Source organism: Pseudophryne corroboree, chromosome 1, assembly GCF_028390025.1.
Source record: "Pseudophryne corroboree isolate aPseCor3 chromosome 1, aPseCor3.hap2, whole genome shotgun sequence".
Classification (NCBI taxonomy): Eukaryota; Metazoa; Chordata; class Amphibia; order Anura; family Myobatrachidae; genus Pseudophryne; species Pseudophryne corroboree.
In genome coordinates, this window is record NC_086444.1 from 617,706,912 (window position 1) to 617,734,152 (window position 27,241).

Consider the following 27,241-nt stretch of genomic DNA (forward strand, 5'->3'; position numbering starts at 1 on the left):
GCCCCCAAAGCTGGCACTCATCATGGATTTTTTTTTTTGTGACCTGAAAAAACCCCCACGATAAGTGCCCTGTTTCTGCGATTGCAGTCATGAAAACAAATAGGTCCAGGTACTTATCCTGGGTCCTACGTGTTTTCGGCCGAAAACAGGACATTTTTTGGGAGAAAAAATGGGCTACAATTTAATTGTCTGAAAAAAAATATCAGCCATACAAATTGCATTAAATGTTTGTTTTTCGACCAAAATTTTTTTTGAGGCTGATTGAATTCCCTCCCGATGTATTACTTTCAATTTTACATAATTACAAAAAAAAACTACATTTGCCCATACTCAACAAGCTCACAAATGGTTTGACAATCAAGAATGTACCATTTTACTATTGTTTCCATTTATATAGATCCTGAACCTTCTATTCACTCTAAAGGTTGATGCCTGAGCCTTGGCAGTTGGGTCTACACAGAGAATGTATGCCAGTGGTCACCTCCATCCAATTGTTCTCTTTTCCAAAAAATTCACTCCTCCTGAAACTAACTATTGTTTAAGTGAATGTGAACTATTATGTAATAAGGCTTCCGAATAAGAATAGTGCTACCTCCTGGAAGGTGAGATTCATCAAGTCTTAATTTACACTGCTTACAAGAACCTTGAATATCTAAGGTCTGTCAGCAGAGCCAAACTATGAGAAGCTCATTGGACATTATTTTTATCTATGTCAAAATTTATATGACCTACCATTCAAAATTTAGAAATGAAAAATAGGTTATCTTAGCCACATGTTTAGACAAATACAAGATAAAAATCAATAGTGTAAATCGAAACAAAATTTATCTATAAAATAAAGGAAAAAATCTACAAAAATCTAGAATCCAATTCACTACTATTTTAAGGTGGACTTTAAGGTGGACTTTTTCTCAGCAAGACAAAATTCACATTCTTGAACCTTTGTAACCTGAAGACCTGAAGTTCAGATATGATCATAATTTGGGAGAATACATAATCCTAAAGGCAAATCACTTGGCTATTAAATCCTCACTATGAGTAACATCGCTAAGGTACCTTGGCGCGTGCGCAGTGCGACCATGATGCATGGGCAATCAGACGATAGTCGCTGAACTCCGTAAATCTGCATTGTATACATCACTGAATTAGACCCAATATCTTAAATAGTGTTCTGGTGGTTTTAAACTGTCTCAAAACAGCACAAGGTGTCAGGTCTTCTAACATTTTTGACAACTGTAAGACCTCTCATATTAAGGATGGGATGCAGCAAAGCATATTTTGCAGTCAAACCTCCGAAAATGCCGTTTTCAGAGGTTTGGCTGTTTACCACATATGCACCAAACTCCAGAATTCGATACATTCCGGAGCTTGAATGTGATGGGCAACGCATTCTTTAGATAACGTTGCCCCATAGAAGCTTATGGACGTCATTCCATATTTTCCCCAAGAGGACCCAGCATCCCCCATGGAATATATGTCACTCCACGCATGCTCAGAAGGACTCCCGGGTCTTAAAGCCAGATGTACTTCTATCACAAAGGACAGCTCTTACCTGGTGAGCTGTCCTTTGTGTTTTGTTCAAGCATATAGCATCAGTAAATTTAGTTGTTTTCCACCCCTCCCACCGCCGATCACGACCGCTGGTAGCTATTCAATTGTTTCTGCCGACAGGCGCGATATCATCATTTCAGCTTGCTACCCCTGAGGGTGGGGATCCATCTGGGCGCCCAAACATGACTTTTTGCGATCGTGCCCATGACTTTAGTTGGTGTTTGCCGCTTTATGCAGCTAAGACCGACTGATATGGGTGCGATCAGCGCAATAAGGGGTATAAATTGAATATCGCCCCACGATCTCCCGTCCCTTTAGATGGGAGATTGGGCCCGAGAAAACAATTGGATTCCGCCCCAAAAAACTTTTGGACTACTCTGTCTTTTACCAACTGCATAAAGACTCTAGAGTACAGCTGCTGTGGACTTTACTGCTAAGCTCCCTCACTCAGAGAAGTTCAATATCATTCTTGTAGTGGTGGACAAATTCTTAGAAATGTCACACTTTATGCCACCAACTTATTATTATTAATACTGCTCATTTTTAATCAAGGAAATCGTAAGACTTTGTGGATTGCCTGATAAGGTCACATCACACAGAGGAGTACAATCTACAACCAAAACTCATCAGTCCCATATTAGTCAATGATTTTCATCAGACTCATTCTTATATGCCAGCACTTAGGAGCATCCTGAGTCATTATTTAAGGTTGCCAGCTCAAATATCACATTGCTGAAAGACATTCAGCGTGCTCTGAGTACTGTACTCTTGATTACTGCTGATCCTAGCTACTCCTAACTGAAGCCTGTGTTATGACCCTTGGCATCTCTTGTCTTTTGTGAACCTAATCTGCGTGACTTGACCTATGGCTTGTATTACCGCTTGATGAATTTGACCTTCCTGCCTCAACTCCTGGCCTATAAAATTGTTTATAATAGCGAGTTGCCTGCCCTGTCATGAATTGGATTGACCTGTCTCATAGCATTTTTCTGTGCATACAGTATTCTCATTTCTATGTGTCCAAGTGCAAGGGACATTTAATTTCTCTGTTACCATCTAAAAGGTACAGTATATGTCAGGTTTTCTCACACAGTAAAGGAGCTCTAGTCAAAGTATTTTAAGCAAGGTATCTGTAGTTAACATCATGCATTAGAATTAGAATAATTTGACTTATGAAGCATCCTTTTGTTGAAAGTTCAGAAAATAAACATATACAGTATACTACTCATCTGCTGTCATTACATTCACTGAGGCAGTCTCAAAACTGTATAAATAGAAATCATAATTTCCTTATGCACTTCTGCATGTAATCTAATGATTAAAGATGTATTGCTCTCTGACGCCTTTCTTCTTATGTAGTGATCAGGATATAACAAATGTATACCTGTTTATCTCATATCAATACTATACACAGTCATAGAAGATCATAATGAAGTTGTTTTTCCCCCCGATTCTTGACATCTCTTTGATTATACTTTTATTGTTGGTTTTTCTAATAAGTCTTTCAAAATTGCATATAAGACTCTTTTTCTTGCGGCCCACACAAGACTTAAGACTACGCGATAACACTGAAATATATGAACGATTTTGTTCATTAATGAATGAGATAGCGTTCATATCTTTCAGTGTGTAGGCACCAACGATGAACGATGCGTGGCCCCGTGCTCGTTCATCGTTGGTGCCGGCTCGTTCATAACTGCAAGTCAATATGGACAATATCTTCCATATTAGCATGCAGGGCTACGTGGCCGGGTGACGGGCGGTGTGAAGAAACTTATCGGCCGTCGGGCAGCTCGACGGCCAGTCACCGATTGTGTAGGGCCCTTTAGACCTTGATTATTCGGCCCAGTTGGGATTTGGAGTTTGACATGCCTGGTGTAGACAGTAGACCCCTATTCTTGGTTTTTATAGCACCTGAACAACTAGTGTCATTCTGTCCTCTATATATCTACCCACTGATCTGGTCATTTGGTAGTTGTATTCGGATGCGGTCAGCATCCCGTTGCACTGGATGCCGGCGGTCAGGTGACCGACCGCAGAATCCCAATATGGATCTGGCCAATTCTACTATATTCAAAATGAAATAAAGCTACAGGATATATTGCCATTTATATTGAAGGTTGGGATGAATTTTATAGTATATGAACCGTGGTCAGACAAGAAAAGCAAGGTGTTGTATTTATTTGTTTTGTTATGCAGGTAAATCTTCTAGGCAGCTGATACAAGTACATCTGATTTAGCCAATTTCTCTTTAAAGTTGATATGTAGCATAGAACTAAATTTCATATTATCCCTCCATTCTTTATTTGCTTGGATATTTGCAATTAATACTTGTTCTACCTGTTCTTCTATTTTTTCTACCTACACATTGAGATAAAGGTTATGGCTTGCCTTAAGCTAATGGGAGAGAAGAACCTTTACAAGTACAGCATTTGGTTTATAAGATTTCCTGTGTACATGAAATGCATATATAGGAAGATAGGCCTATATCATGTCAAGAGTTTGGTTGAATCCAGCATAACAGTTAAATCCATTCATTGTATCATTCTGCACCAACCCCACTGGGAAGCTGTTCCATTAATCCAGCAACCTTTTGTGAAATACATTTACTCCTCATATTTTTTCTGAAACATTCAGTGTAGTCTCTAGCACATATCACTTTCCTCTTATGAAACGCTTGATTGAACACCTTAATGTTTATAAAATGCTCTGTTCATATGAAATCTTTGATTGATAGCTCATAGTTCTATAAATTCCTATAGCAACACACAATCATTATGTAAATGATCCAGAAGGGCTGCCATGCAATTGGATGTAGTTTAAACCTGTTCTGTATTTTGCAGAATTCTACTGCAGGCACTGCCCTCTCAAACCATCCCCAATTTTCCTAAATGCAACTCACCCCAGGAAGAGTCTTCTGCTCATGTAGAGCTGTTTGTGCTTTGATAGCAGAGTCTCTGGCACAGTATGTGAGGAAGGCACAGCCTGAGGATGAAATGACAGGGAGATATTTAGATGAATACCAAAAATGTAGAAACTAGCAGAAGGCAATTGATGAAAAGATTTCAATGTATCTGAGTTTTGCAGGATATATAACAAAAATGGCTGCTTATAGCAGCATAGAACGAAAAAATAATAGGGCGGTTGTCTATATACACAGAATGGGAATATATGTGAGTATATGAAATATGTAAAGCAGATAAGTACTTTGGTCTATGCATTGCTAACTAATACATACAGTATAGTAGGTATAAAACACTTATACCTAAATCATAAAAGAGAGTCTCACTGTTGCCCTATACTCAAATCCGGCTTAGAACACTTCCCCATATTTAATGTACTGATAATGCAGTGATAAGTGCAAGGCGATAACGAACCAGCCAATCAGCTCCAATATGTAAATTGACAGTTAGGAGCTGATTGGCTGGTGCATTATCACCTTTCACTTATCACTGCTTTATCACTTCTCCACTGAGTACCAATGTGCTTACAGCCACAAGTCAAAGCAAAGCAAGACTAGTACAAAGAGTAATGTATTTGCATGACGCATGTATTTTACCTAGCTAAAAGAAGACGACAGACAGAATAAAGGGAAGAAAGTATAAAATCTACCCTCAGATTCACTTTTGCCCATCTTCATTTCGGAATTATTGCATAGCCTTCTCAGATTTAAAGTCACCTGATTTTGACAGTGATTATTTTGTTTGTTTTTATGGAAAATGGATTATTTTATCACATACCAATGGCTATTTGTAATGCGGACATTGAATTCCTAAAATCCCATTTACCTAACCCTGTTATTGCTTATCATTTCTCCTTTTTACTAAAACAATGTTTATATTTGTATTTAATATACCATTATACTGAAGAGTATCCTGCTGTGTTAAAAGAGATAGTTAAATAGAATTTATCCCTTGCTCTGCCTCGGCCATAAGAAAAGATTAATGTATTTTTGAGAATCTAATTTTTCAGGTCCAGCTGAAATTCCTTTGCCTCAATGTACAGGTAAATGGCAAATATGGCTCTGATTTCTAACATCGAGATCTCCATCACAACCTCAAAATGCAGGGTCTCTCTGCGAGACCCTCTCAAAAGCTTTATATTTGGAGGATGGATAGGGGGCAGGGGAGAGAAAGGGGATTTTTCCGTCTTTATCACAAGCATCTTCATTACATGAGAAGGATATGTTTCCATGGAAACGCCTGAAATACCATCTCCTCCAGGTAACAAAAAAACAAAACAATTAAACGAAAAAATTGGGAGCACAAAAAATAAGAGAAAGAAGAAAAACACCCTCCCCCTTCCTAGAGGCATCTCATTAACCCTTTCCATGGCAGATGAACGGAGTCAGATACCCAGAAGTGTGTGTATGCTCTATCTTCTAGGCATAGCTTCAGAGGTATGAACACAAGGGGGATTTCCCTTACAGCCATAAGCCAGCTGGGGACCTGGAAGGGGAGTAATTGGGGGGAATCGAAAAAAGCGAGAGATTGTCAATAAGGAAAACCATGGGATAGAATGAGGATTTATAAAGATAACAAATAGGAGGAAATCCAGGAGATAAGAGTAGAAAGGCACAGTGTGCACAGATTGGAGAGAATGTATGTGAATATATACATAAAACAGGACAGAGACAAGAAAAGGCTGGAGGCTGACAGATGCAGAAAGCAACAGAAGGGAGGAAAATAGCCTTAGAGTGATGTGAGACATACACACAAAGTTTAAGGTCAGTGGCATAAGGACAGAAAAAAATAGGTTATAAGGATTATACTGTAGTATCAAAAGGTAGATGTATTAAAGACTAGGATATGAAGGAAAAATAACCACCATTTTCTACAGGTAGAACAAAGCAGCCACCTACTAAGTAACAATCTGTAACATACTCCATCTGCCACTAGAAAGAAAATCTATATTAAGTGCACAATGCTAGATGGATGAAGTATGTAGGCACTGGTGTAACATTTATATGACAAAGGGGGTAAGATGGAGAAATATCTGTGTAAGGATGTACGGAGGAGGAAAGGCTGAATGCTTGTAGCTGTATGATTTCCATAGCACCCCGATAAGTAACTACCTGTATCACACAACATAGCCCGCAGTCCTGATCTATTGGCCTCCATATCATTGCCCTTACCACTACCGAAATTGTTGTGCAGCTGAATGCACATTACTTGCCCCTGTGATATGTGATGGAAACATGACATCTCTCTTCTCACTCTTACCTGTTACACCTAGACGCACGCATGTAAAACCTACTGCCCTCAGCTGCTTCAGAAGTCTATATATACAACAGTCTCCTATCATAAAACTAGTTGTAATGCTATTCAGTATTGTGTGCAAAATCCACTTGTATAGAATTGAAAGGATTATGCACGCTGAAGGGTTAAACTCTCTAAATCTAGAAAAGGGATAATAAAATGCAGAGACATGACATGACAACGGCTGTCTTCAATACATGGCCCAGTGCTGCTGTGACAGGATTAATACTCTGGGGGAAGCTCCTGAAAGAAAATTGCTCAAGGGATAAAGCAAAAATATAGAGAAATCTGGATACTTTGCCCCAGAAAAAAGCAGACAAAATGGAGGAAGATAACTGGAAAACATACAGAATATTGGTTAGAGGCAGAACTAAAGGAACGCTCACTGGTACCAGCAACAATCCACAAGAACCGGGGCTGATGCTTTACAACAGCAGTTGACAGCACTGAACCCAGGGAACTCAGAGGACTATTATTTGCTCCTTGTATCACATGTTGCCTGCTACTGGTGTTCCCTAGCCCATGCAGTGATACTGTACAGAGCTAGAACATATTCAGGTATGGCTAAAGGAGGCAATAACTCCAACGAAAACCAGCTCTGTATTGGGCATAGTCTTAATATGGATGTTGAAAATTAAGCAAATCATTTGTACTTTAGAAAATGTTCTCCTTACCTTGCAGCACCTTCAGCTGGACATCACAAATATACCCTGGGGCCTATTTATTAACGTATTATTGCATTCAATCCCCCACAAATGTTTTCTGGCCCCCCTGTTTACAATTGCAGCAACACAAATGTTTTCTGGCCCCCCTGTTTACAATTGCAGCAACAGTCCCCACTGCTTTCTATAATGACTACAACAAATGGCTATTTTCTCTTGCTCCTGGAGCTGATAGCTAAAACTGCGTGTCTGTAAGCTGCATTCTCACGTTTGCGGAGAGGACTCTCCATGTCCGCCAGCCTGAACCAGCACATGTGTGGCCTGATGTCCGTGAAAGTGGAGTAGTTAAGCCAGGTGTAAACCCAGCAATAAAGTGACAGCATAATCTATTACTTTACTCTTCACCTCTCTCAGGGACAGGCTCTTAGCAGAGCCACTGTCCATCAAAAGAATCTTGATCAATTGCATCCAACTCATTATTGCCACAATATGCATCGCTAAGAAATGATAGTTATCATAAGAGAATTGCTGGGGATAATAACTCAGCCCCACTGACTGAGGACAAAATACACATAAGGGAGCAAATGTCAAAGTGCAGCTGAAATACACATGGAACCATATTTATCTCAAACCCAATGTATGAACCAAATATTTACTTAAGCCATATCATGTAGTCACTTAGTGTTAGGGACATGCAACACCTGTATGGGGGTCATTCAGGGAGCCCAGTGAGATGCTAAAAGCATCTCAGGGCTGCGATCGCCTCTGCCTGATTGAGAGGCAGAGGCAGTCGTGGGGTGGAAGGGGGCATGCCAACGGCGTTAGAATGGCGTTGGCGGGGCGCGGTTTGGACAACGCAGGTGTGTCCGGACTGTTGCCAGGGCGGGTCGTGGTGGCTGCGTGACGTCACATGCAGCTGCTGCGACCCAGTAGCTGCACAGGCAGGAAGCTACTTGCCGCGTGCAAAAGCATCGCTGCCGTGCAATGCTTTTGCACCCGTGTGTGTGTGTGTGTGGGGGGTGTCAGACATGCAGGGTGGACTAGCCCTGTGCTGGGCGTCCCCCCACATGTCTGGAAACTGATCGTAGATGTGCTAAATATAGCACATCTACGATCAGATCTGAATTAGGCTCTATATCGTGTGTGAATGAGTCTCCATACAGAGCAGAACAGACCTTGTATTGGAAAAATGCTGCTATTGTATATTGTAGCACTTCGTATACATATTCAGAGGCTGGGATGTAATGAAGTCCGAGTTCGGCGACTGTGCGTGCCAGGCCCCGGCAGACTCTGATAGCGTTGGGCTTCTTTTTTCTGTATTTTCTGGCAAATATGCATGTTGATATGCAAAACACCTGTATACTGAGTCTGGGGCCGAGATGTAATGAAGCCCGTGTTCGGTGGCCGTGCAGGATGCTGGCCAAACTCGGGCATTTTTTTAAAGGGCAATAATTTACAAGGCTAAGCCATGCCTTGTAAATGATTGCCCCTTTAAAAAAATGTCTGGGTTCGGCTGGCATCCCGCACGGCCGCCGAACTCGGACTTCATTACATCCCGGCCCCAGACTCAGTCGCATGCAGATATACAAGTACTATCAACACGCATTTTTGCCAAAAACTACAAAAAAAGAAGCTCAACGCTAGCAGAGTCTGACGGGACCTGGCACACCAGAAAGGGGTTATTTGTTTTGCGACTGCAGCAATGATGTATGAGAACATATCTGTATGGTAAGAACACAACACAGTCTGTAAGGAAACAGTAAATTTACCATACACTGGTTATTTATTGTAAGACTCACTAGCAACTGTGTACTACCAGAACTATGCATATACTATTATGCACCTAATTTATTTCCGCACCTGCACACCCATATCTAGGTGTACCATATACACCAGGAAACCGCTATTCGGTGTACTGTTGTACCCAATGTATGTGAAGGAGAGCAGAAGATCACTAGGAGACTGGGTAACTGCATTCAATGACTCAAGTATTTATCTTGAAGGTTTACTTGGTTTAAGCTACATATAGTCTACTTCTATGCCACACAGGGGCTGCACTGCATCACATGTATCATTATACAGACTAATCGTGTGGATGAAAAGATAGCAAATAAAAACATATACAGCATATATGAGGTAAACAGCATATATGAGGCTTGGAGCGATACACTATTTAGGAATTGTGAGTATTGAAAATAATAAACAACTAATTGTGCAATCGAGATGCTCTCATACCCTTTGTCCAACGCCCCCTCATCTATTACTAAATATGCACATAAATAAATTAAATTAGCAAATACATAAAGAAAGGAATGAATAACTTAAAAAGACAATTTCTGTGCTGCATGTACCTACATAGTTCTGTGTGGTAAGTACAGACTTGCATTTAAGCCAATAGAAATGTCTCTCTCTCTCTCTCTATACAGTATTTATATATATATATATATATATATATATATATATATATACACACACACACATATATATATATATATATATAGAGAGAGAGAGAGAGAGAGAGAGAGAGAGAGAGAGAGAGAGAGGAGAGAATGAGCGCCCATGTTTCTGTAAATCAGTTTGTACCAACAGTACCATGTATTTACAGCATACCTGTTAAAAGGAATACACATACTGCCCCTTGCTGCTGTTATTATTATGTTAATACTCTGAATATGCACAGTGATGTCTTGCTCAAATTCTAGTCTTTACATAGGCACTCTGGGTTACACTTCTGTCCTTATATAATAGGAATTTAGAGCATGAGCAAGGACTGGCCATCCATTGAGAGCCTCATGGACACAGAGGCAAGGTAAACAGCTGTCTAGGTTCAGCTGCCTTTACCAATGAAAAGTGCATTGTACTCCTTAAGATTTGATATTTATGATCAAGTAGAAGAGACACTCAGCCAGAGTACTTTTGCTACGTCACTTAACATAGCAGCTGTATGTCATCTGCTCCACTAAACTCAAGTAGCCCATACAAACATTGGCTGGTAGCATTAATACTGCTGTCCTGCACTCAACTATTGGGGGTACATTTACTAAAGTGTGGCTTTATAGAAGTGGAGATGTTGCCCATAGCAACCAATCAGATTGTACTTATAATTGATCTAGCAGATTCTAGAACAGGCATTCCTAACCACAGTCCTCAGTGCACACTAACAGTACAGGTTTTAAGGACAGCCATACTTGAGCACATATGACTTAATTGGTACCTTAGCCATTTTCATTTACCCATCTGTGCTCAAGCATTAATATCACTAAACATGGACTGTTAGTGTGTCTTGAGGACTGAGGTTAGAAAACACTGTTCTAGAAGATTATATGGCAACATTTCCCTTTCTATAAACTCACACTTTAGTAAATATACCCCATGGCCTCTGAAGTTTAGCCTAGAAGAAAAATGAAAGCAGAGCTCCAATAAGCCATTAGCAGCATCAACGTGACCTCTTAAGGAGTGCCTAGCCTGGGAAGGGACTTCTGCCCCTGAATGCTCCCATAAGATAACTGGACTATGGTGGATGGCTCTGTTATACACTATTCAACAGAATAATGGGGGTAATTCAGAGTTGATAGCAGCAGCAAATTTATTAGCAGTTGGGCAAAACCATGTGCACTGCAGGGGGGGGGGGGGCAGATATAACATTTGCAGGGAGAGTTAGGTTTGGGGGGTTATTTTGTTTCTGTGCAGGGTAAATACTGGCTGCTTTATTTTTACAATGCAATTTAGATTTCAGTTTGAACACCCCCACCCAAATCTACTTTCTCTGCATGTTGCAACTGCCCCCCCCCCCCTGCAGTGCACATGGTTTTGCCCAACTGCTAACAAATTTGCTGCTGCGATCAACTCTGAATTAGGCCCATTGGGGGTCATTCCGACCCATTTGCTCGCTGCGTTTTAACGCAGCAAAGCGAACGGGTCCCTGCTGCGCATGTGCCGGCGCCGTAGTGCGCCTGCCGGACGGCCAAAGGCCGTAGCAGGACAGCGCTCGCCTCTGCCTGATTGACAGGCAGAGGCGATCGATGAGCATGACAGGGCGAAACGGCGGCGTTTGGCCGCCGTTTCGTAGGCGTGGTCCGGCCAACGCAGGAATGGCCGTACCGAACGGGGGGCGGGCCGCAGGGCTGCGTGATGTCATACACAGCCGCTGCGGGCCAGGGAGCGAGGAGTAGCTCCCGACCAGCACGCTAAAGCTGTGCTGGTCGGGAGCTACTCCTGAAGTGCAAAGGCATCGCTGCTGTGCGATGCCTTTGCAATTCTGCGGGGGGGGGGGGGGGGGGGGGGCGGCACTGACATGCAGGGCGGGCTAGCCCTGTGCAGGGCGCCCCCCCGCATGTCAGGAAATATGATTGTAGCTGTGTTAAATTTAGCACAGCTACGATCAACTCGGAATGACCCCCATTGTCTCTATTGCAAACTTGAAAAGGTTTAGTATGTGGCACTCACCCAATGGGTGAATGTACCTTAAACCATAGTAGGTGATTAACTTTCTTCATAATGAATAAAAATAAATCATAGTATAACCTGTGTAATAGCAATTGGATGACATTGTGCTATTGCTCATCTTGAGAAAAAAAGAAAGGGCACAGTGGACAGTAACTTACCAATGCCCTTTGGTGGTTGCTTAGCAACTGGTGATGGTGAAACTTCAGCTGCTTGTACTTCTTATCCAGACTCTCCACGGTATCCATCATGGTAAAACAGAAATGACAAAGTGGGCAACAGTGTTCTTTGTATTTGTAGAAAAGACTTGAAGTCTGCCTGGAAGCTTGCAGGGGTTCACTCACACTATTTACGATGCTGATTCTGCATTAGACATTCCTATTAAAGCCCACTGCGTAAATTATTTTTTTCACAAGGTGAGCATCAACAACAATGCCCCTCATCCACTTGCTGTTACACAGGATTTCCATTTCTTCTTCATTTTGGTGAAAATTTCAACATTTACTATGGTTTAAAGTACATTCATTTAGCTATATCTTTGTTGAGTGCTGGGTACCAAAACTTTTTCATATAGACTTCTAGGAGCTTATAGGTTGAGCTGCAATATCCTAGCTTCATATCCACAGATCCACCACAGCTCTTTCTGGTGCAGGGCAACACCTACATCTCCTATACTGCACACTGGGCAGCAGGGAATAGACACTACTGACCACTGGCCATGAGTAAAGTAGATTATTGCAAGATGACTACCACGCAATGGGCTCTAAGGCTCTATGGGAGACTATAGGCTGGCTGATTAGCTCTATTATACATAGGGGAGTATTCAATTGTTTGAAAAGTCAGTCGGGTGTCTGTTTTTTCCTATCTAATAGACAGGGAAAAAACAGACACCCAACCAACTTTTCAAACAATTGAATATCCCCCATTGACTAATAGGAAACATCTATATCAAAGGACTTATTACCAGTTTCCTGCACCTGCGTACAGATATTTCTGGGTGGGGGGGATACAGGATTACCAAAAGGGGCAGGGAGTGAGTACAAAATAACCTCCCACTCCCACCTGGGGGGACAAGACTGTGACATTCATGAGAGGGTGGAGGAAACTGAATGCATGTACCAATTACTTTCTATTATCCTGCAATGTCACCCCTACATTAGGTGCCATGCATAGCAGCATGCAGCGCCTACGTTTGCAGGGGTTTTGCGAACAGCCTGGAGAGAGCCCTGGGTAGATATCTGAGGGCCCCGGGAAAATATATGTACTCATTACTTCCTCTTCTGACATCAGCAGTCCATTGGGTTTAAACGGTGTACAGTCCAGTGCCTGAGCAACAGACATTTAGGTAGTGAGATCTCTACTGTACAATGGTCATAAGTGAAAGGACTTTGTATTATACACCTGTAATGAATGAACTTTGTAATGCACACTAGCACCTTTGTAATGGGTTGTGAACCTTGCACATCATCAGTGAATAAAGTGTTTTGAATACTAGTCACTAGACCGTCAGTGAATAAAGAGTGTTTTGAATACTAGTCACTAGTCCATCAGTGAATAAAGAGTGTTTTGAATACTAGTCACTAGACCATCAGTGAATAAAGAGTGTTTTGAATACTAGTCACTAGACCGTCAGTGAATAAAGAGTGTTTTGAATACTAGTCACTAGACCGTCAGTGAATAAAGAGTGTTTTGAATACTAGTCACTAGTCCATCAGTGAATAAAGAGTGTTTTGAATACTAGTCACTAGACCATCAGTGAATAAGGAGTGTTTTGAATACTAGTCACTAGACCATCAGTGAATAAAGAGTGTTTTGAATACTAGTCACTAGACCATCAGTGAATAAAGAGTGTTTTGAATACTAGTCACTAGTCCATCAGTGAATAAAGAGTGTTTTGAATACTAGTCACTAGACCACAGGTTCTCAAACTCGGTCCTCAGGACCCCACACAGTGCATGTTTTGCAGGTCTCCTCACAGAATCACAAGTGAAATAATTAGCTCCACCTGTGGACCTTTTAAAATGTGTCAGTGAGTAATTAATACACCTGTGCACTTGCTGGGTAACCTGAAAAACATGCACTGTGTGGGGTCCTGAGGACCGAGTTTGAGAACCACTGCACTAGACCATCAGTGAATAAAGAGTGTTTTGAATACTAGTCACTAGACCGTCAGTGAATAAAGAGTGTTTTGAATACTAGTCACTAGACCGTCAGTGAATAAAGAGTGTTTTGAATACTAGTCACTAGTCCATCAGTGAATAAAGAGTGTTTTGAATACTAGTCACTAGACCGTCAGTGAATAGAGTGTTTTGAATACTAGTCACTAGTCCATCAGTGAATAAAGAGTGTTTTGAATACTAGTCACTAGTCCATCAGTGAATAAAAAGTGTTTTGAATACTAGTCACTAGACCATCAGTGAATAAGGAGTGTTTTGAATACTAGTCACTAGACCATCAGTGAATAAAGAGTGTTTTGAATACTAGTCACTAGACCATCAGTGAATAAAGAGTGTTTTGAATACTAGTCACTAGACCATCAGTGAATAAAGAGTGTTTTGAATACTAGTCACTAGACCATCAGTGAATAAAGAGTGTTTTCAATACTAGTCACTAGTCCATCAGTGAATAAAGAGTGTTTTCAATACTAGTCACTAGTCCATCAGTGAATAAAGAGTGTTTTGAATACTAGTCACTAGTCCATCAGTGAATAAAGAGTGTTTTGAATACTAGTCACTAGTCCATCAGTGAATAAAGAGTGTTTTGAATACTAGTCACTAGTCCATCAGTGAATAAAGAGTGTTTTGAATACTAGTCACTAGACCGTCAGTGAATAGAGTGTTTTGAATACTAGTCACTAGTCCATCAGTGAATAAAGAGTGTTTTGAATACTAGTCACTAGTCCATCAGTGAATAAAGAGTGTTTTGAATACTAGTCACTAGACCATCAGTGAATAAGGAGTGTTTTGAATACTAGTCACTAGACCATCAGTGAATAAAGAGTGTTTTGAATACTAGTCACTAGACCATCAGTGAATAAAGAGTGTTTTGAATACTAGTCACTAGACCGTCAGTGAATAAAGAGTGTTTTGAATACTAGTCACTAGACCATCAGTGAATAGAGTGTTTTGAATACTAGTCACTAGTCCATCAGTGAATAAAGAGTGTTTTGAATACTAGTCACTAGACCATCAGTGAATAAAGAGTGTTTTGAATACTAGTCACTAGACCATCAGTGAATAAAGAGTGTTTTCAATACTAGTCACTAGACCATCAGTGAATAAAGAGTGTTTTGAATACTAGATACTAGACCATCAGTGAATAAAGAGTGTTTTGAATACTAGTTACTAGTCAATGGCCTTTATAATGTATACTAGCAATTTGGATAGAAAATCTGGAAGGCACTAGTGATGAATGAAAGTGTATGAAACCCTATAAATTCTATTCACCTTTTCCTAAGTAACATCAAGTTAATTTACCTCAACGGGGTTCACTTGGAAAATGAAACAATTATAAAAAAAAAATTGTATTTTTAGTTTAATAACTGATGGCATATAATTCTACCACAATGAATTGTCCATGTATTTCATTACCTACATAGACAGTGCTAATGACAAGTACAGAGGACAAAACACGTGTTCCAGTCAGTATACTGAAACACTAACTACACTAGATATTACAATGTACTGCCTGGGTACACATATATAGCTAATGATGCTAATGACAAATACAGACACACTGGCTGAGTACAATGGATTACATGTGTGTTTCTGCACCTAAAAACGATTTATTAAATAAAAAAGTAAATACTGAAAGGGGCTTTAATCTCACACTGCTAACCTAATATTTCATAAAGGTGCCAGCTAGCACCTGTCTCAGTGCCAATACATTCAATATTGGAGCACTTTCTGTGTATGGAAACAGTAAACCCTAAATGAATAACCTTATATAGAACTAGAGATGAGCGCCTGAAATTTTTCGGGTTTTGTGTTTTGGTTTTGGGTTCGGTTCCGCGGCCGTGTTTTGGGTTCGAACGCGTTTTGGCAAAACCTCACCGAATTTTTTTTGTCGGATTCGGGTGTGTTTTGGATTCGGGTGTTTTTTTCAAAAAACACTAAAAAACAGCTTAAATCATAGAATTTGGGGGTCATTTTGATCCCAAAGTATTATTAACCTCAAAAACCATAATTTACACTCATTTTCAGTCTATTCTGAATACCTCACACCTCACAATATTATTTTTAGTCCTAAAATTTGCACCGAGGTCGCTGTGTGAGTAAGATAAGCGACCCTAGTGGCCGACACAAACACCGGGCCCATCTAGGAGTGGCACTGCAGTGTCACGCAGGATGTCCCTTCCAAAAAACCCTCCCCAAACAGCACATGACGCAAAGAAAAAAAGAGGCGCAATGAGGTAGCTGTGTGAGTAAGATTAGCGACCCTAGTGGCCGACACAAACACCGGGCCCATCTAGGAGTGGCACTGCAGTGTCACGCAGGATGGCCCTTCCAAAAAACCCTCCCCAAACAGCACATGACGCAAAGAAAAAAAGAGGCGCAATGAGGTAGCTGTGTGAGTAAGATTAGCGACCCTAGTGGCCGACACAAACACCGGGCCCATCTTGGAGTGGCACTGCAATGTCACGCAGGATGTCCCTTCCAAAAAACCCTCCCCAAACAGCACATGACGCAAAGAAAAAAAGAGGCGCAATGAGGTAGCTGTGTGAGTAAGATTAGCGACCCTAGTGGCCAACACAAACACCGGGCCCATCTAGGAGTGGCACTGCAGTGTCACGCAGGATGTCCCTTCCAAAAAACCCTCCCCAAACAGCACATGACGCAAAGAAAAAAAGAGGCGCAATGAGGTAGCTGACTGTGTGAGTAAGATTAGCGACCCTAGTGGCCGACACAAACACCGGGCCCATTTAGGAGTGGCACTGCAGTGTCACGCAGGATGTCCCTTCCAAAAAACCCTCCCCAATCAGCACATGATGCAAAGAAAAAGAAAAGAAAAAAGAGGTGCAAGATGGAATTGTCCTTGGGCCCTCCCACCCACCCTTATGTTGTATAAACAAAACAGGACATGCACACTTTAACCAACCCATCATTTCAGTGACAGGGTCTGCCACACGACTGTGACTGATATGACGGGTTGGTTTGGACCCCCCCCAAAAAAGAAGCAATTAATCTCTCCTTGCACAAACTGGCTCTACAGAGGCAAGATGTCCACCTCATCATCACCCTCCGATATATCACCGTGTACATCCCCCTCCTCACAGATTATCAATTCGTCCCCACTGGAATCCACCATCTCAGCTCCCTGTGTACTTTGTGGAGGCAATTGCTGCTGGTCAATGTCTCCGCGGAGGAATTGATTATAATTCATTTTAATGAACATCATCTTCTCCACATTTTCTGGATGTAACCTCGTACGCCGATTGCTGACAAGGTGAGCGGCGGCACTAAACACTCTTTCGGAGTACACACTTGTGGGAGGGCAACTTAGGTAGAATAAAGCCAGTTTGTGCAAGGGCCTCCAAATTGCCTCTTTTTCCTGCCAGTATAAGTACGGACTGTGTGACGTGCCTACTTGGATGCGGTCACTCATATAATCCTCCACCATTCTATCAATGTTGAGAGAATCATATGCAGTGACAGTAGACGACATGTCCGTAATCGTTGTCAGGTCCTTCAGTCCGGACCAGATGTCAGCATCAGCAGTCGCTCCAGACTGCCCTGCATCACCGCCAGCGGGTGGGCTCGGAATTCTGAGCCTTTTCCTCGCACCCCCAGTTGCGGGAGAATGTGAAGGAGGAGATGTTGACAGGTCGCGTTCCGCTTGACTTGACAATTTTGTCACCAGCAGGTCTTTCAACCCCAGCAGACTTGTGTCTGCCGGAAAGAGAGATCCAAGGTAGGCTTTAAATCTAGGATCGAGCACGGTGGCCAAAATGTAGTGCTCTGATTTCAACAGATTGACCACCCGTGAATCCTTGTTAAGCGAATTAAGGGCTCCATCCACAAGTCCCACATGCCTAGCGGAATCGCTCCGTGTTAGCTCCTCCTTCAATGTCTCCAGCTTCTTCTGCAAAAGCCTGATGAGGGGAATGACCTGACTCAGGCTGGCAGTGTCTGAACTGACTTCACGTGTGGCAAGTTCAAAGGGCATCAGAACCTTGCACAACGTTGAAATCATTCTCCACTGCGCTTGAGACAGGTGCATTCCACCTACTATATCGTGCTCAATTGTATAGGCTTGAATGGCCTTTTGCTGCTCCTCCAACCTCTGAAGCATATAGAGGGTTGAATTCCACCTCGTTACCACTTCTTGCTTCAGATGATGGCAGGGCAGGTTCAGTAGTTTTTGGTGGTGCTCCAGTCTTCTGTACGTGGTGCCTGTACGCCGAAAGTGTCCCGCAATTCTTCTGGCCACCGACAGCATCTCTTGCACGCCCCTGTCGTTTTTTAAAAAATTCTGCACCACCAAATTCAAGGTATGTGCAAAACATGGGACGTGCTGGAATTTGCCCATATTTAATGCACACACAATATTGCTGGCGTTGTCCGATGCCACAAATCCACAGGAGAGTCCAATTGGGGTAAGCCATTCCGCAATGATCTTCCTCAGTTGCCGTAAGAGGTTTTCAGCTGTGTGCGTATTCTGGAAACCGGTGATACAAAGCGTAGCCTGCCTAGGAAAGAGTTGGCGTTTGCGAGATGCTGCTACTGGTGCCGCCGCTGCTGTTGTTGCGGCGGGAGTCCATACATCTACCCAGTGGGCTGTCACAGTCATATAGTCCTGACCCTGCCCTGCTCCACTTGTCCACATGTCCGTGGTTAAGTGGACATTGGGTACAGCTGCATTTTTTAGGACACTGGTGACTCTTTTTCTGAGGTCTGTGTACATTTTCGGTATCGCCTGCCTAGAGAAATGGAACCTAGATGGTATTTGGTACCGGGGACACAGTACCTCCAACAAGTCTCTAGTTGGCTCTGCAGTAATGATGGATACCGGAACCACGTTTCTCACCACCCAGGATGCCAAGGCCTCAGTTATCCGCTTTGCAGTAGGATGACTGCTGTGATATTTCATCTTCCTCGCAAAGGACTGTTGAACAGTCAATTGCTTACTGGAAGTAGTACAAGTGGGCTTACGACTTCCCCTCTGGGATGACCATCGACTCCCAGCGGCAACAACAGCAGCGCCAGCAGCAGTAGGCGTTACACGCAAGGATGCATCGGAGGAATCCCAGGCAGGAGAGGACTCGTCAGAATTGCCAGTGACATGGCCTGCAGGACTATTGGCATTCCTGGGGAAGGAGGAAATTGACACTGAGGGAGTTGGTGGGGTGGTTTGCGTGAGCTTGGTTACAAGAGGAAGGGATTTACTGGTCAGTGGACTGCTTCCGCTGTCACCCAAAGTTTTTGAACTTGTCACTGACTTATTATGAATGCGCTGCAGGTGACGTATAAGGGAGGATGTTCCGAGGTGGTTAACGTCCTTACCCCTACTTATTACAGCTTGACAAAGGGAACACACGGCTTGACACCTGTTGTCCGCATTTCTGGTGAAATACCTCCACACCGAAGAGCTGATTTTTTTGGTATTTTCACCTGGCATGTCAACGGCCATATTCCTCCCACGGACAACAGGTGTCTCCCCGGGTGCCTGACTTAAACAAACCACCTCACCATCAGAATCCTCCTGGTCAATTTCCTCCCCAGCGCCAGCAACACCCATATCCTCCTCATCCTGGTGTACTTCAACACTGACATCTTCAATCTGACTATCAGGAACTGGACTGCGGGTGCTCCTTCCAGCACTTGCAGGGGGCGTGCAAATGGTGGAAGGCGCATGCTCTTCACGTCCAGTGTTGGGAAGGTCAGGCATCGCAACCGACACAATTGGACTCTCCTTGTGGATTTGGGATTTCGAAGAATGCACAGTTCTTTGCTGTGCTGCTTTTGCCAGCTTGAGTCTTTTCATTTTTCTAGCGAGAGGCTGAGTGCTTCCATCCTCATGTGAAGCTGAACCACTAGCCATGAACATAGGCCAGGGCCTCAGCCGTTCCTTGCCACTCCGTGTCGTAAATGGCATATTGGCAAGTTTACGCTTCTCCTCCGACAATTTTATTTTAGGTTTTGGAGTCCTTTTTTTTCTGATATTTGGTGTTTTGGATTTGACATGCTCTGTACTATGACATTGGGCATCGGCCTTGGCAGACGACGTTGCTGGCATTTCATCGTCTCGGCCATGACTAGTGGCAGCAGCTTCAGCACGAGGTGGAAGTGGATCTTGATCTTTCCCTAATTTTGGAACCTCAACATTTTTGTTCTCCATATTTTAATAGGCACAACTAAAAGGCACCTCAGGTAAACAATGGAGATGGATACTAGTATACAATTATGGACTGCCTGCCGAGTGCAGACACAGAGGTAGCCACAGCCGTGAACTACCGTACTGTACTGTGTCTGCTGCTAATATAGACTGGTTGATAAAGAGATGTCTATGTAACTATGTATGTATAAAGAAGAAAGAAAAAAAAACCACGGTTAGGTGGTATACAATTATGGACGGACTGCCTGCCGAGTGCAGACACAGAGGTAGCCACAGCCGTGAACTACCGTACTGTACTGTGTCTGCTGCTAATATAGACTGGTTGATAAAGAGATGTCGTAGTAGTATGTATGTATAAAGAAGAAAAAAAAACCACGGTTAGGTGGTATATACAATTATGGACGGGCTGCCGAGTGCCGACACAGAGGTAGCCACAGCCGTGAACTACCGCACTGTACTGTGTCTGCTGCTAATATATAGACTGGTTGATAAAGAGATAGTATACTCGTAACTAGTATGTATGTATAAAGAAAGAAAAAAAAACCACGGTTAGGTGGTATATACAATTATGGACGGGCTGCCGAGTGCCGACACAGAGGTAGCCACAGCCGTGAACTACCGCACTGTACTGTGTCTGCTGCTAATATAGACTGGTTGATAAAGAGATAGTATACTCGTAACTAGTATGTATGTATAAAGAAAGAAAAAAAAAACACGGTTAGGTGGTATATACAATTATGGACGGGCTGCCGAGTGCCGACACAGAGGTAGCCACAGCCGTGAACTACCGCACTGTACTGTGTCTGCTGCTAATATAGACTGGTTGATAAAGAGATAGTATACTCGTAACTAGTATGTATGTATAAAGAAAGAAAAAAAAACCACGGTTAGGTGGTATATACAATTATGGATGGGCTGCCGAGTGCCGACACAGAGGTAGCCACAGCCGTGAACTAACGCACTGTACTGTGTCTGCTGCTAATATAGACTGGTTGATAAAGAGATGTCGTAGTAGTATGTATGTATAAAGAAGAAAAAAAAAACACGGTTAGGTGGTATATACAATTATGGACGGGCTGCCGAGTGCCGACACAGAGGTAGCCACAGCCGTGAACTACCGCACTGTACTGTGTCTGCTGCTAATATATAGACTGGTTGATAAAGAGATAGTATACTCGTAACTAGTATGTATGTATAAAGAAAGAAAAAAAAACCACGGTTAGGTGGTATATACAATTATGGACGGGCTGCCGAGTGCCGACACAGAGGTAGCCACAGCCGTGAACTACCGCACTGTACTGTGTCTGCTGCTAATATAGACTGGTTGATAAAGAGATAGTATACTCGTAACTAGTATGTATGTATAAAGAAAGAAAAAAAAACCACGGTTAGGTGGTATATACAATTATGGACGGGCTGCCGAGTGCCGACACAGAGGTAGCCACAGCCGTGAACTACCGCACTGTACTGTGTCTGCTGCTAATATAGACTGGTTGATAAAGAGATGTCGTAGTAGTATGTATGTATAAAGAAGAAAAAAAAACCACGGTTAGGTGGTATATACAATTATGGACGGGCTGCCGAGTGCCGACACAGAGGTAGCCACAGCCGTGAACTACCGCACTGTACTGTGTCTGCTGCTAATATATAGACTGGTTGATAAAGAGATAGTATACTCGTAACTAGTATGTATGTATAAAGAAAGAAAAAAAAACCACGGTTAGGTGGTATATACAATTATGGACGGGCTGCCGAGTGCCGACACAGAGGTAGCCACAGCCGTGAACTACCGCACTGTACTGTGTCTGCTGCTAATATATAGACTGGTTGATAAAGAGATAGTATACTCGTAACTAGTATGTATGTATAAAGAAAGAAAAAAAAACCACGGTTAGGTGGTATATACAATTATGGACGGGCTGCCGAGTGCCGACACAGAGGTAGCCACAGCCGTGAACTACCGCACTGTACTGTGTCTGCTGCTAATATAGACTGGTTGATAAAGAGATAGTATACTCGTAACTAGTATGTATGTATAAAGAAAGAAAAAAAAACCACGGTTAGGTGGTATATACAATTATGGACGGGCTGCCGAGTGCCGACACAGAGGTAGCCACAGCCGTGAACTACCGCACTGTACTGTGTCTGCTGCTAATATAGACTGGTTGATAAAGAGATAGTATACTCGTAACTAGTATGTATGTATAAAGAAAGAAAAAAAAACCACGGTTAGGTGGTATATACAATTATGGACGGGCTGCCGAGTGCCGACACAGAGGTAGCCACAGCCGTGAACTACCGCACTGTACTGTGTCTGCTGCTAATATAGACTGGTTGATAAAGAGATAGTATACTCGTAACTAGTATGTATGTATAAAGAAAGAAAAAAAAAACACGGTTAGGTGGTATATACAATTATGGACGGGCTGCCGAGTGCCGACACAGAGGTAGCCACAGCCGTGAACTACCGCACTGTACTGTGTCTGCTGCTAATATAGACTGGTTGATAAAGAGATGTCGTAGTAGTATGTATGTATAAAGAAGAAGAAAAAACCACGGTTAGGTGGTATATACAATTATGGACGGGCTGCTGAGTGCCGACACAGAGGTAGCCACAGCCGTGAACTACCGCACTGTACTGTGTCTGCTGCTAATATATAGACTGGTTGATAAAGAGATAGTATACTCGTAACTACTATGTATGTATAAAGAAAGAAAAAAAAACCACGGTTAGGTGGTATATACAATTATGGACGGGCTGCCGAGTGCCGACACAGAGGTAGCCACAGCCGTGAACTACCGCACTGTACTGTGTCTGCTGCTAATATAGACTGGTTGATAAAGAGATAGTATACTCGTAACTAGTATGTATGTATAAAGAAAGAAAAAAAAACCACGGTTAGGTGGTATATACAATTATGGACGGGCTGCCGAGTGCCGACACAGAGGTAGCCACAGCCGTGAACTACCGCACTGTACTGTGTCTGCTGCTAATATAGACTGGTTGATAAAGAGATAGTATACTCGTAACTAGTATGTATGTATAAAGAAAGAAAAAAAAACCACGGTTAGGTGGTATATACAATTATGGACGGGCTGCCGAGTGCCGACACAGAGGTAGCCACAGCCGTGAACTACCGCACTGTACTGTGTCTGCTGCTAATATAGACTGGTTGATAAAGAGATAGTATACTCGTAACTAGTATGTATGTATAAAGAAAGAAAAAAAAAACACGGTTAGGTGGTATATACAATTATGGACGGGCTGCCGAGTGCCGACACAGAGGTAGCCACAGCCGTGAACTACCGCACTGTACTGTGTCTGCTGCTAATATAGACTGGTTGATAAAGAGATGTCGTAGTAGTATGTATGTATAAAGAAGAAGAAAAAACCACGGTTAGGTGGTATATACAATTATGGACGGGCTGCTGAGTGCCGACACAGAGGTAGCCACAGCCGTGAACTACCGCACTGTACTGTGTCTGCTGCTAATATAGACTGGTTGATAAAGAGATAGTATACTCGTAACTAGTATGTATGTATAAAGAAAGAAAAAAAAACCACGGTTAGGTGGTATATACAATTATGGACGGGCTGCCGAGTGCCGACACAGAGGTAGCCACAGCCGTGAACTACCGCACTGTACTGTGTCTGCTGCTAATATAGACTGGTTGATAAAGAGATAGTATACTCGTAACTAGTATGTATGTATAAAGAAAGAAAAAAAAACCACGGTTAGGTGGTATATACAATTATGGACGGGCTGCCGAGTGCCGACACAGAGGTAGCCACAGCCGTGAACTACCGCACTGTACTGTGTCTGCTGCTAATATAGACTGGTTGATAAAGAGATGTCGTAGTAGTATGTATGTATAAAGAAGAAAAAAAAACCACGGTTAGGTGGTATATACAATTATGGACGGGCTGCCGAGTGCCGACACAGAGGTAGCCACAGCCGTGAACTACCGCACTGTACTGTGTCTGCTGCTAATATATAGACTGGTTGATAAAGAGATAGTATACTCGTAACTAGTATGTATGTATAAAGAAAGAAAAAAAAACCACGGTTAGGTGGTATATACAATTATGGACGGGCTGCCGAGTGCCGACACAGAGGTAGCCACAGCCGTGAACTACCGCACTGTACTGTGTCTGCTGCTAATATATAGACTGGTTGATAAAGAGATAGTATACTCGTAACTAGTATGTATGTATAAAGAAAGAAAAAAAAACCACGGTTAGGTGGTATATACAATTATGGACGGGCTGCCGAGTGCCGACACAGAGGTAGCCACAGCCGTGAACTACCGCACTGTACTGTGTCTGCTGCTAATATAGACTGGTTGATAAAGAGATAGTATACTCGTAACTAGTATGTATGTATAAAGAAAGAAAAAAAAAACCACGGTTAGGTGGTATATACAATTATGGACGGGCTGCCGAGTGCCGACACAGAGGTAGCCACAGCCGTGAACTACCGCACTGTACTGTGTCTGCTGCTAATATAGACTGGTTGATAAAGAGATAGTATACTCGTAAATAGTATGTATGTATAAAGAAAGAAAAAAAAACCACGGTTAGGTGGTATATACAATTATGGACGGGCTGCCGAGTGCCGACACAGAGGTAGCCACAGCCGTGAACTACCGCACTGTACTGTGTCTGCTGCTAATATAGACTGGTTGATAAAGAGATAGTATACTCGTAACTAGTATGTATGTATAAAGAAAGAAAAAAAAAACACGGTTAGGTGGTATATACAATTATGGACGGGCTGCCGAGTGCCGACACAGAGGTAGCCACAGCCGTGAACTACCGCACTGTACTGTGTCTGCTGCTAATATAGACTGGTTGATAAAGAGATGTCGTAGTAGTATGTATGTATAAAGAAGAAGAAAAAACCACGGTTAGGTGGTATATACAATTATGGACGGGCTGCTGAGTGCCGACACAGAGGTAGCCACAGCCGTGAACTACCGCACTGTACTGTGTCTGCTGCTAATATAGACTGGTTGATAAAGAGATAGTATACTCGTAACTAGTATGTATGTATAAAGAAAGAAAAAAAAAACACGGTTAGGTGGTATATACAATTATGGACGGGCTGCCGAGTGCCGACACAGAGGTAGCCACAGCCGTGAACTACCGCACTGTACTGTGTCTGCTGCTAATATAGACTGGTTGATAAAGAGATAGTATACTCGTAACTAGTATGTATGTATAAAGAAAGAAAAAAAAACCACGGTTAGGTGGTATATACAATTATGGACGGGCTGCCGAGTGCCGACACAGAGGTAGCCACAGCCGTGATGTACCGCACTGTACTGTGTCTGCTGCTAATATAGACTGGTTGATAAAGAGATGTCGTAGTAGTATGTATGTATAAAGAAGAAAAAAAAACCACGGTTAGGTGGTATATACAATTATGGACGGGCTGCCGGGTGCCGACACAGAGGTAGCCACAGCCGTGAACTACCGCACTGTACTGTGTCTGCTGCTAATATAGACTGGTTGATAAAGAGATAGTATACTCGTAACTAGTATGTATGTATAAAGAAAGAAAAAAAAACCACGGTTAGGTGGTATATACAATTATGGACGGGCTGCCGAGTGCCGACACAGAGGTAGCCACAGCCGTGAACTACCGCACTGTACTGTGTCTGCTGCTAATATAGACTGGTTGATAAAGAGATAGTATACTCGTAACTAGTATGTATGTATAAAGAAAGAAAAAAAAACCACGGTTAGGTGGTATATACAATTATGGACGGGCTGCCGAGTGCCGACACAGAGGTAGCCACAGCCGTGAACTACCGCACTGTACTGTGTCTGCTGCTAATATAGACTGGTTGATAAAGAGATAGTATACTCGTAACTAGTATGTATGTATAAAGAAAGAAAAAAAAAACACGGTTAGGTGGTATACACAATTATGGACGGGCTGCCGAGTGCCGACACAGAGGTAGCCACAGCCGTGAACTACCGCACTGTACTGTGTCTGCTGCTAATATAGACTGGTTGATAAAGAGATGTCGTAGTAGTATGTATGTATAAAGAAGAAGAAAAAACCACGGTTAGGTGGTATATACAATTATGGACGGGCTGCTGAGTGCCGACACAGAGGTAGCCACAGCCGTGAACTACCGCACTGTACTGTGTCTGCTGCTAATATATAGACTGGTTGATAAAGAGATAGTATACTCGTAACTAGTATGTATGTATAAAGAAAGAAAAAAAAACCACGGTTAGGTGGTATATACAATTATGGACGGGCTGCCGAGTGCCGACACAGAGGTAGCCACAGCCGTGAACTACCGCACTGTACTGTGTCTGCTGCTAATATAGACTGGTTGATAAAGAGATAGTATACTCGTAACTAGTATGTATGTATAAAGAAAGAAAAAAAAACCACGGTTAGGTGGTATATACAATTATGGACGGGCTGCCGAGTGCCGACACAGAGGTAGCCACAGCCGTGAACTACTGCACTGTACTGTGTCTGCTGCTAATATAGACTGGTTGATAAAGAGATAGTATACTCGTAACTAGTATGTATGTATAAAGAAAGAAAAAAAAACCACGGTTAGGTGGTATATACAATTATGGACGGGCTGCCGAGTGCCGACACAGAGGTAGCCACAGCCGTGAACTACCGCACTGTACTGTGTCTGCTGCTAATATAGACTGGTTGATAAAGAGATAGTATACTCGTAACTAGTATGTATGTATAAAGAAAGAAAAAAAAAACACGGTTAGGTGGTATATACAATTATGGACGGGCTGCCGAGTGCCGACACAGAGGTAGCCACAGCCGTGAACTACCGCACTGTACTGTGTCTGCTGCTAATATAGACTGGTTGATAAAGAGATGTCGTAGTAGTATGTATGTATAAAGAAGAAGAAAAAACCACGGTTAGGTGGTATATACAATTATGGACGGGCTGCTGAGTGCCGACACAGAGGTAGCCACAGCCGTGAACTACCGCACTGTA

The 27,241-nt window shown here is 42.5% G+C and overlaps 1 protein-coding gene across 2 annotated transcripts in view; it reads right to left on the bottom strand.

The window, feature by feature from the left end:
• CELF5 (CUGBP Elav-like family member 5) overlaps nucleotides 1-27,241 on the bottom strand; it is a 250,729-nt gene that overhangs the window by 147,872 nt on the left and 75,616 nt on the right. For both annotated transcript variants that reach the window (XM_063914438.1, XM_063914439.1), the window contains exon 2: nucleotides 4,454-4,536. In XM_063914438.1, coding sequence (XP_063770508.1) covers nucleotides 4,454-4,536 — 83 coding nt within the window. The remainder of the gene's footprint in view (nucleotides 1-4,453; nucleotides 4,537-27,241) is intronic.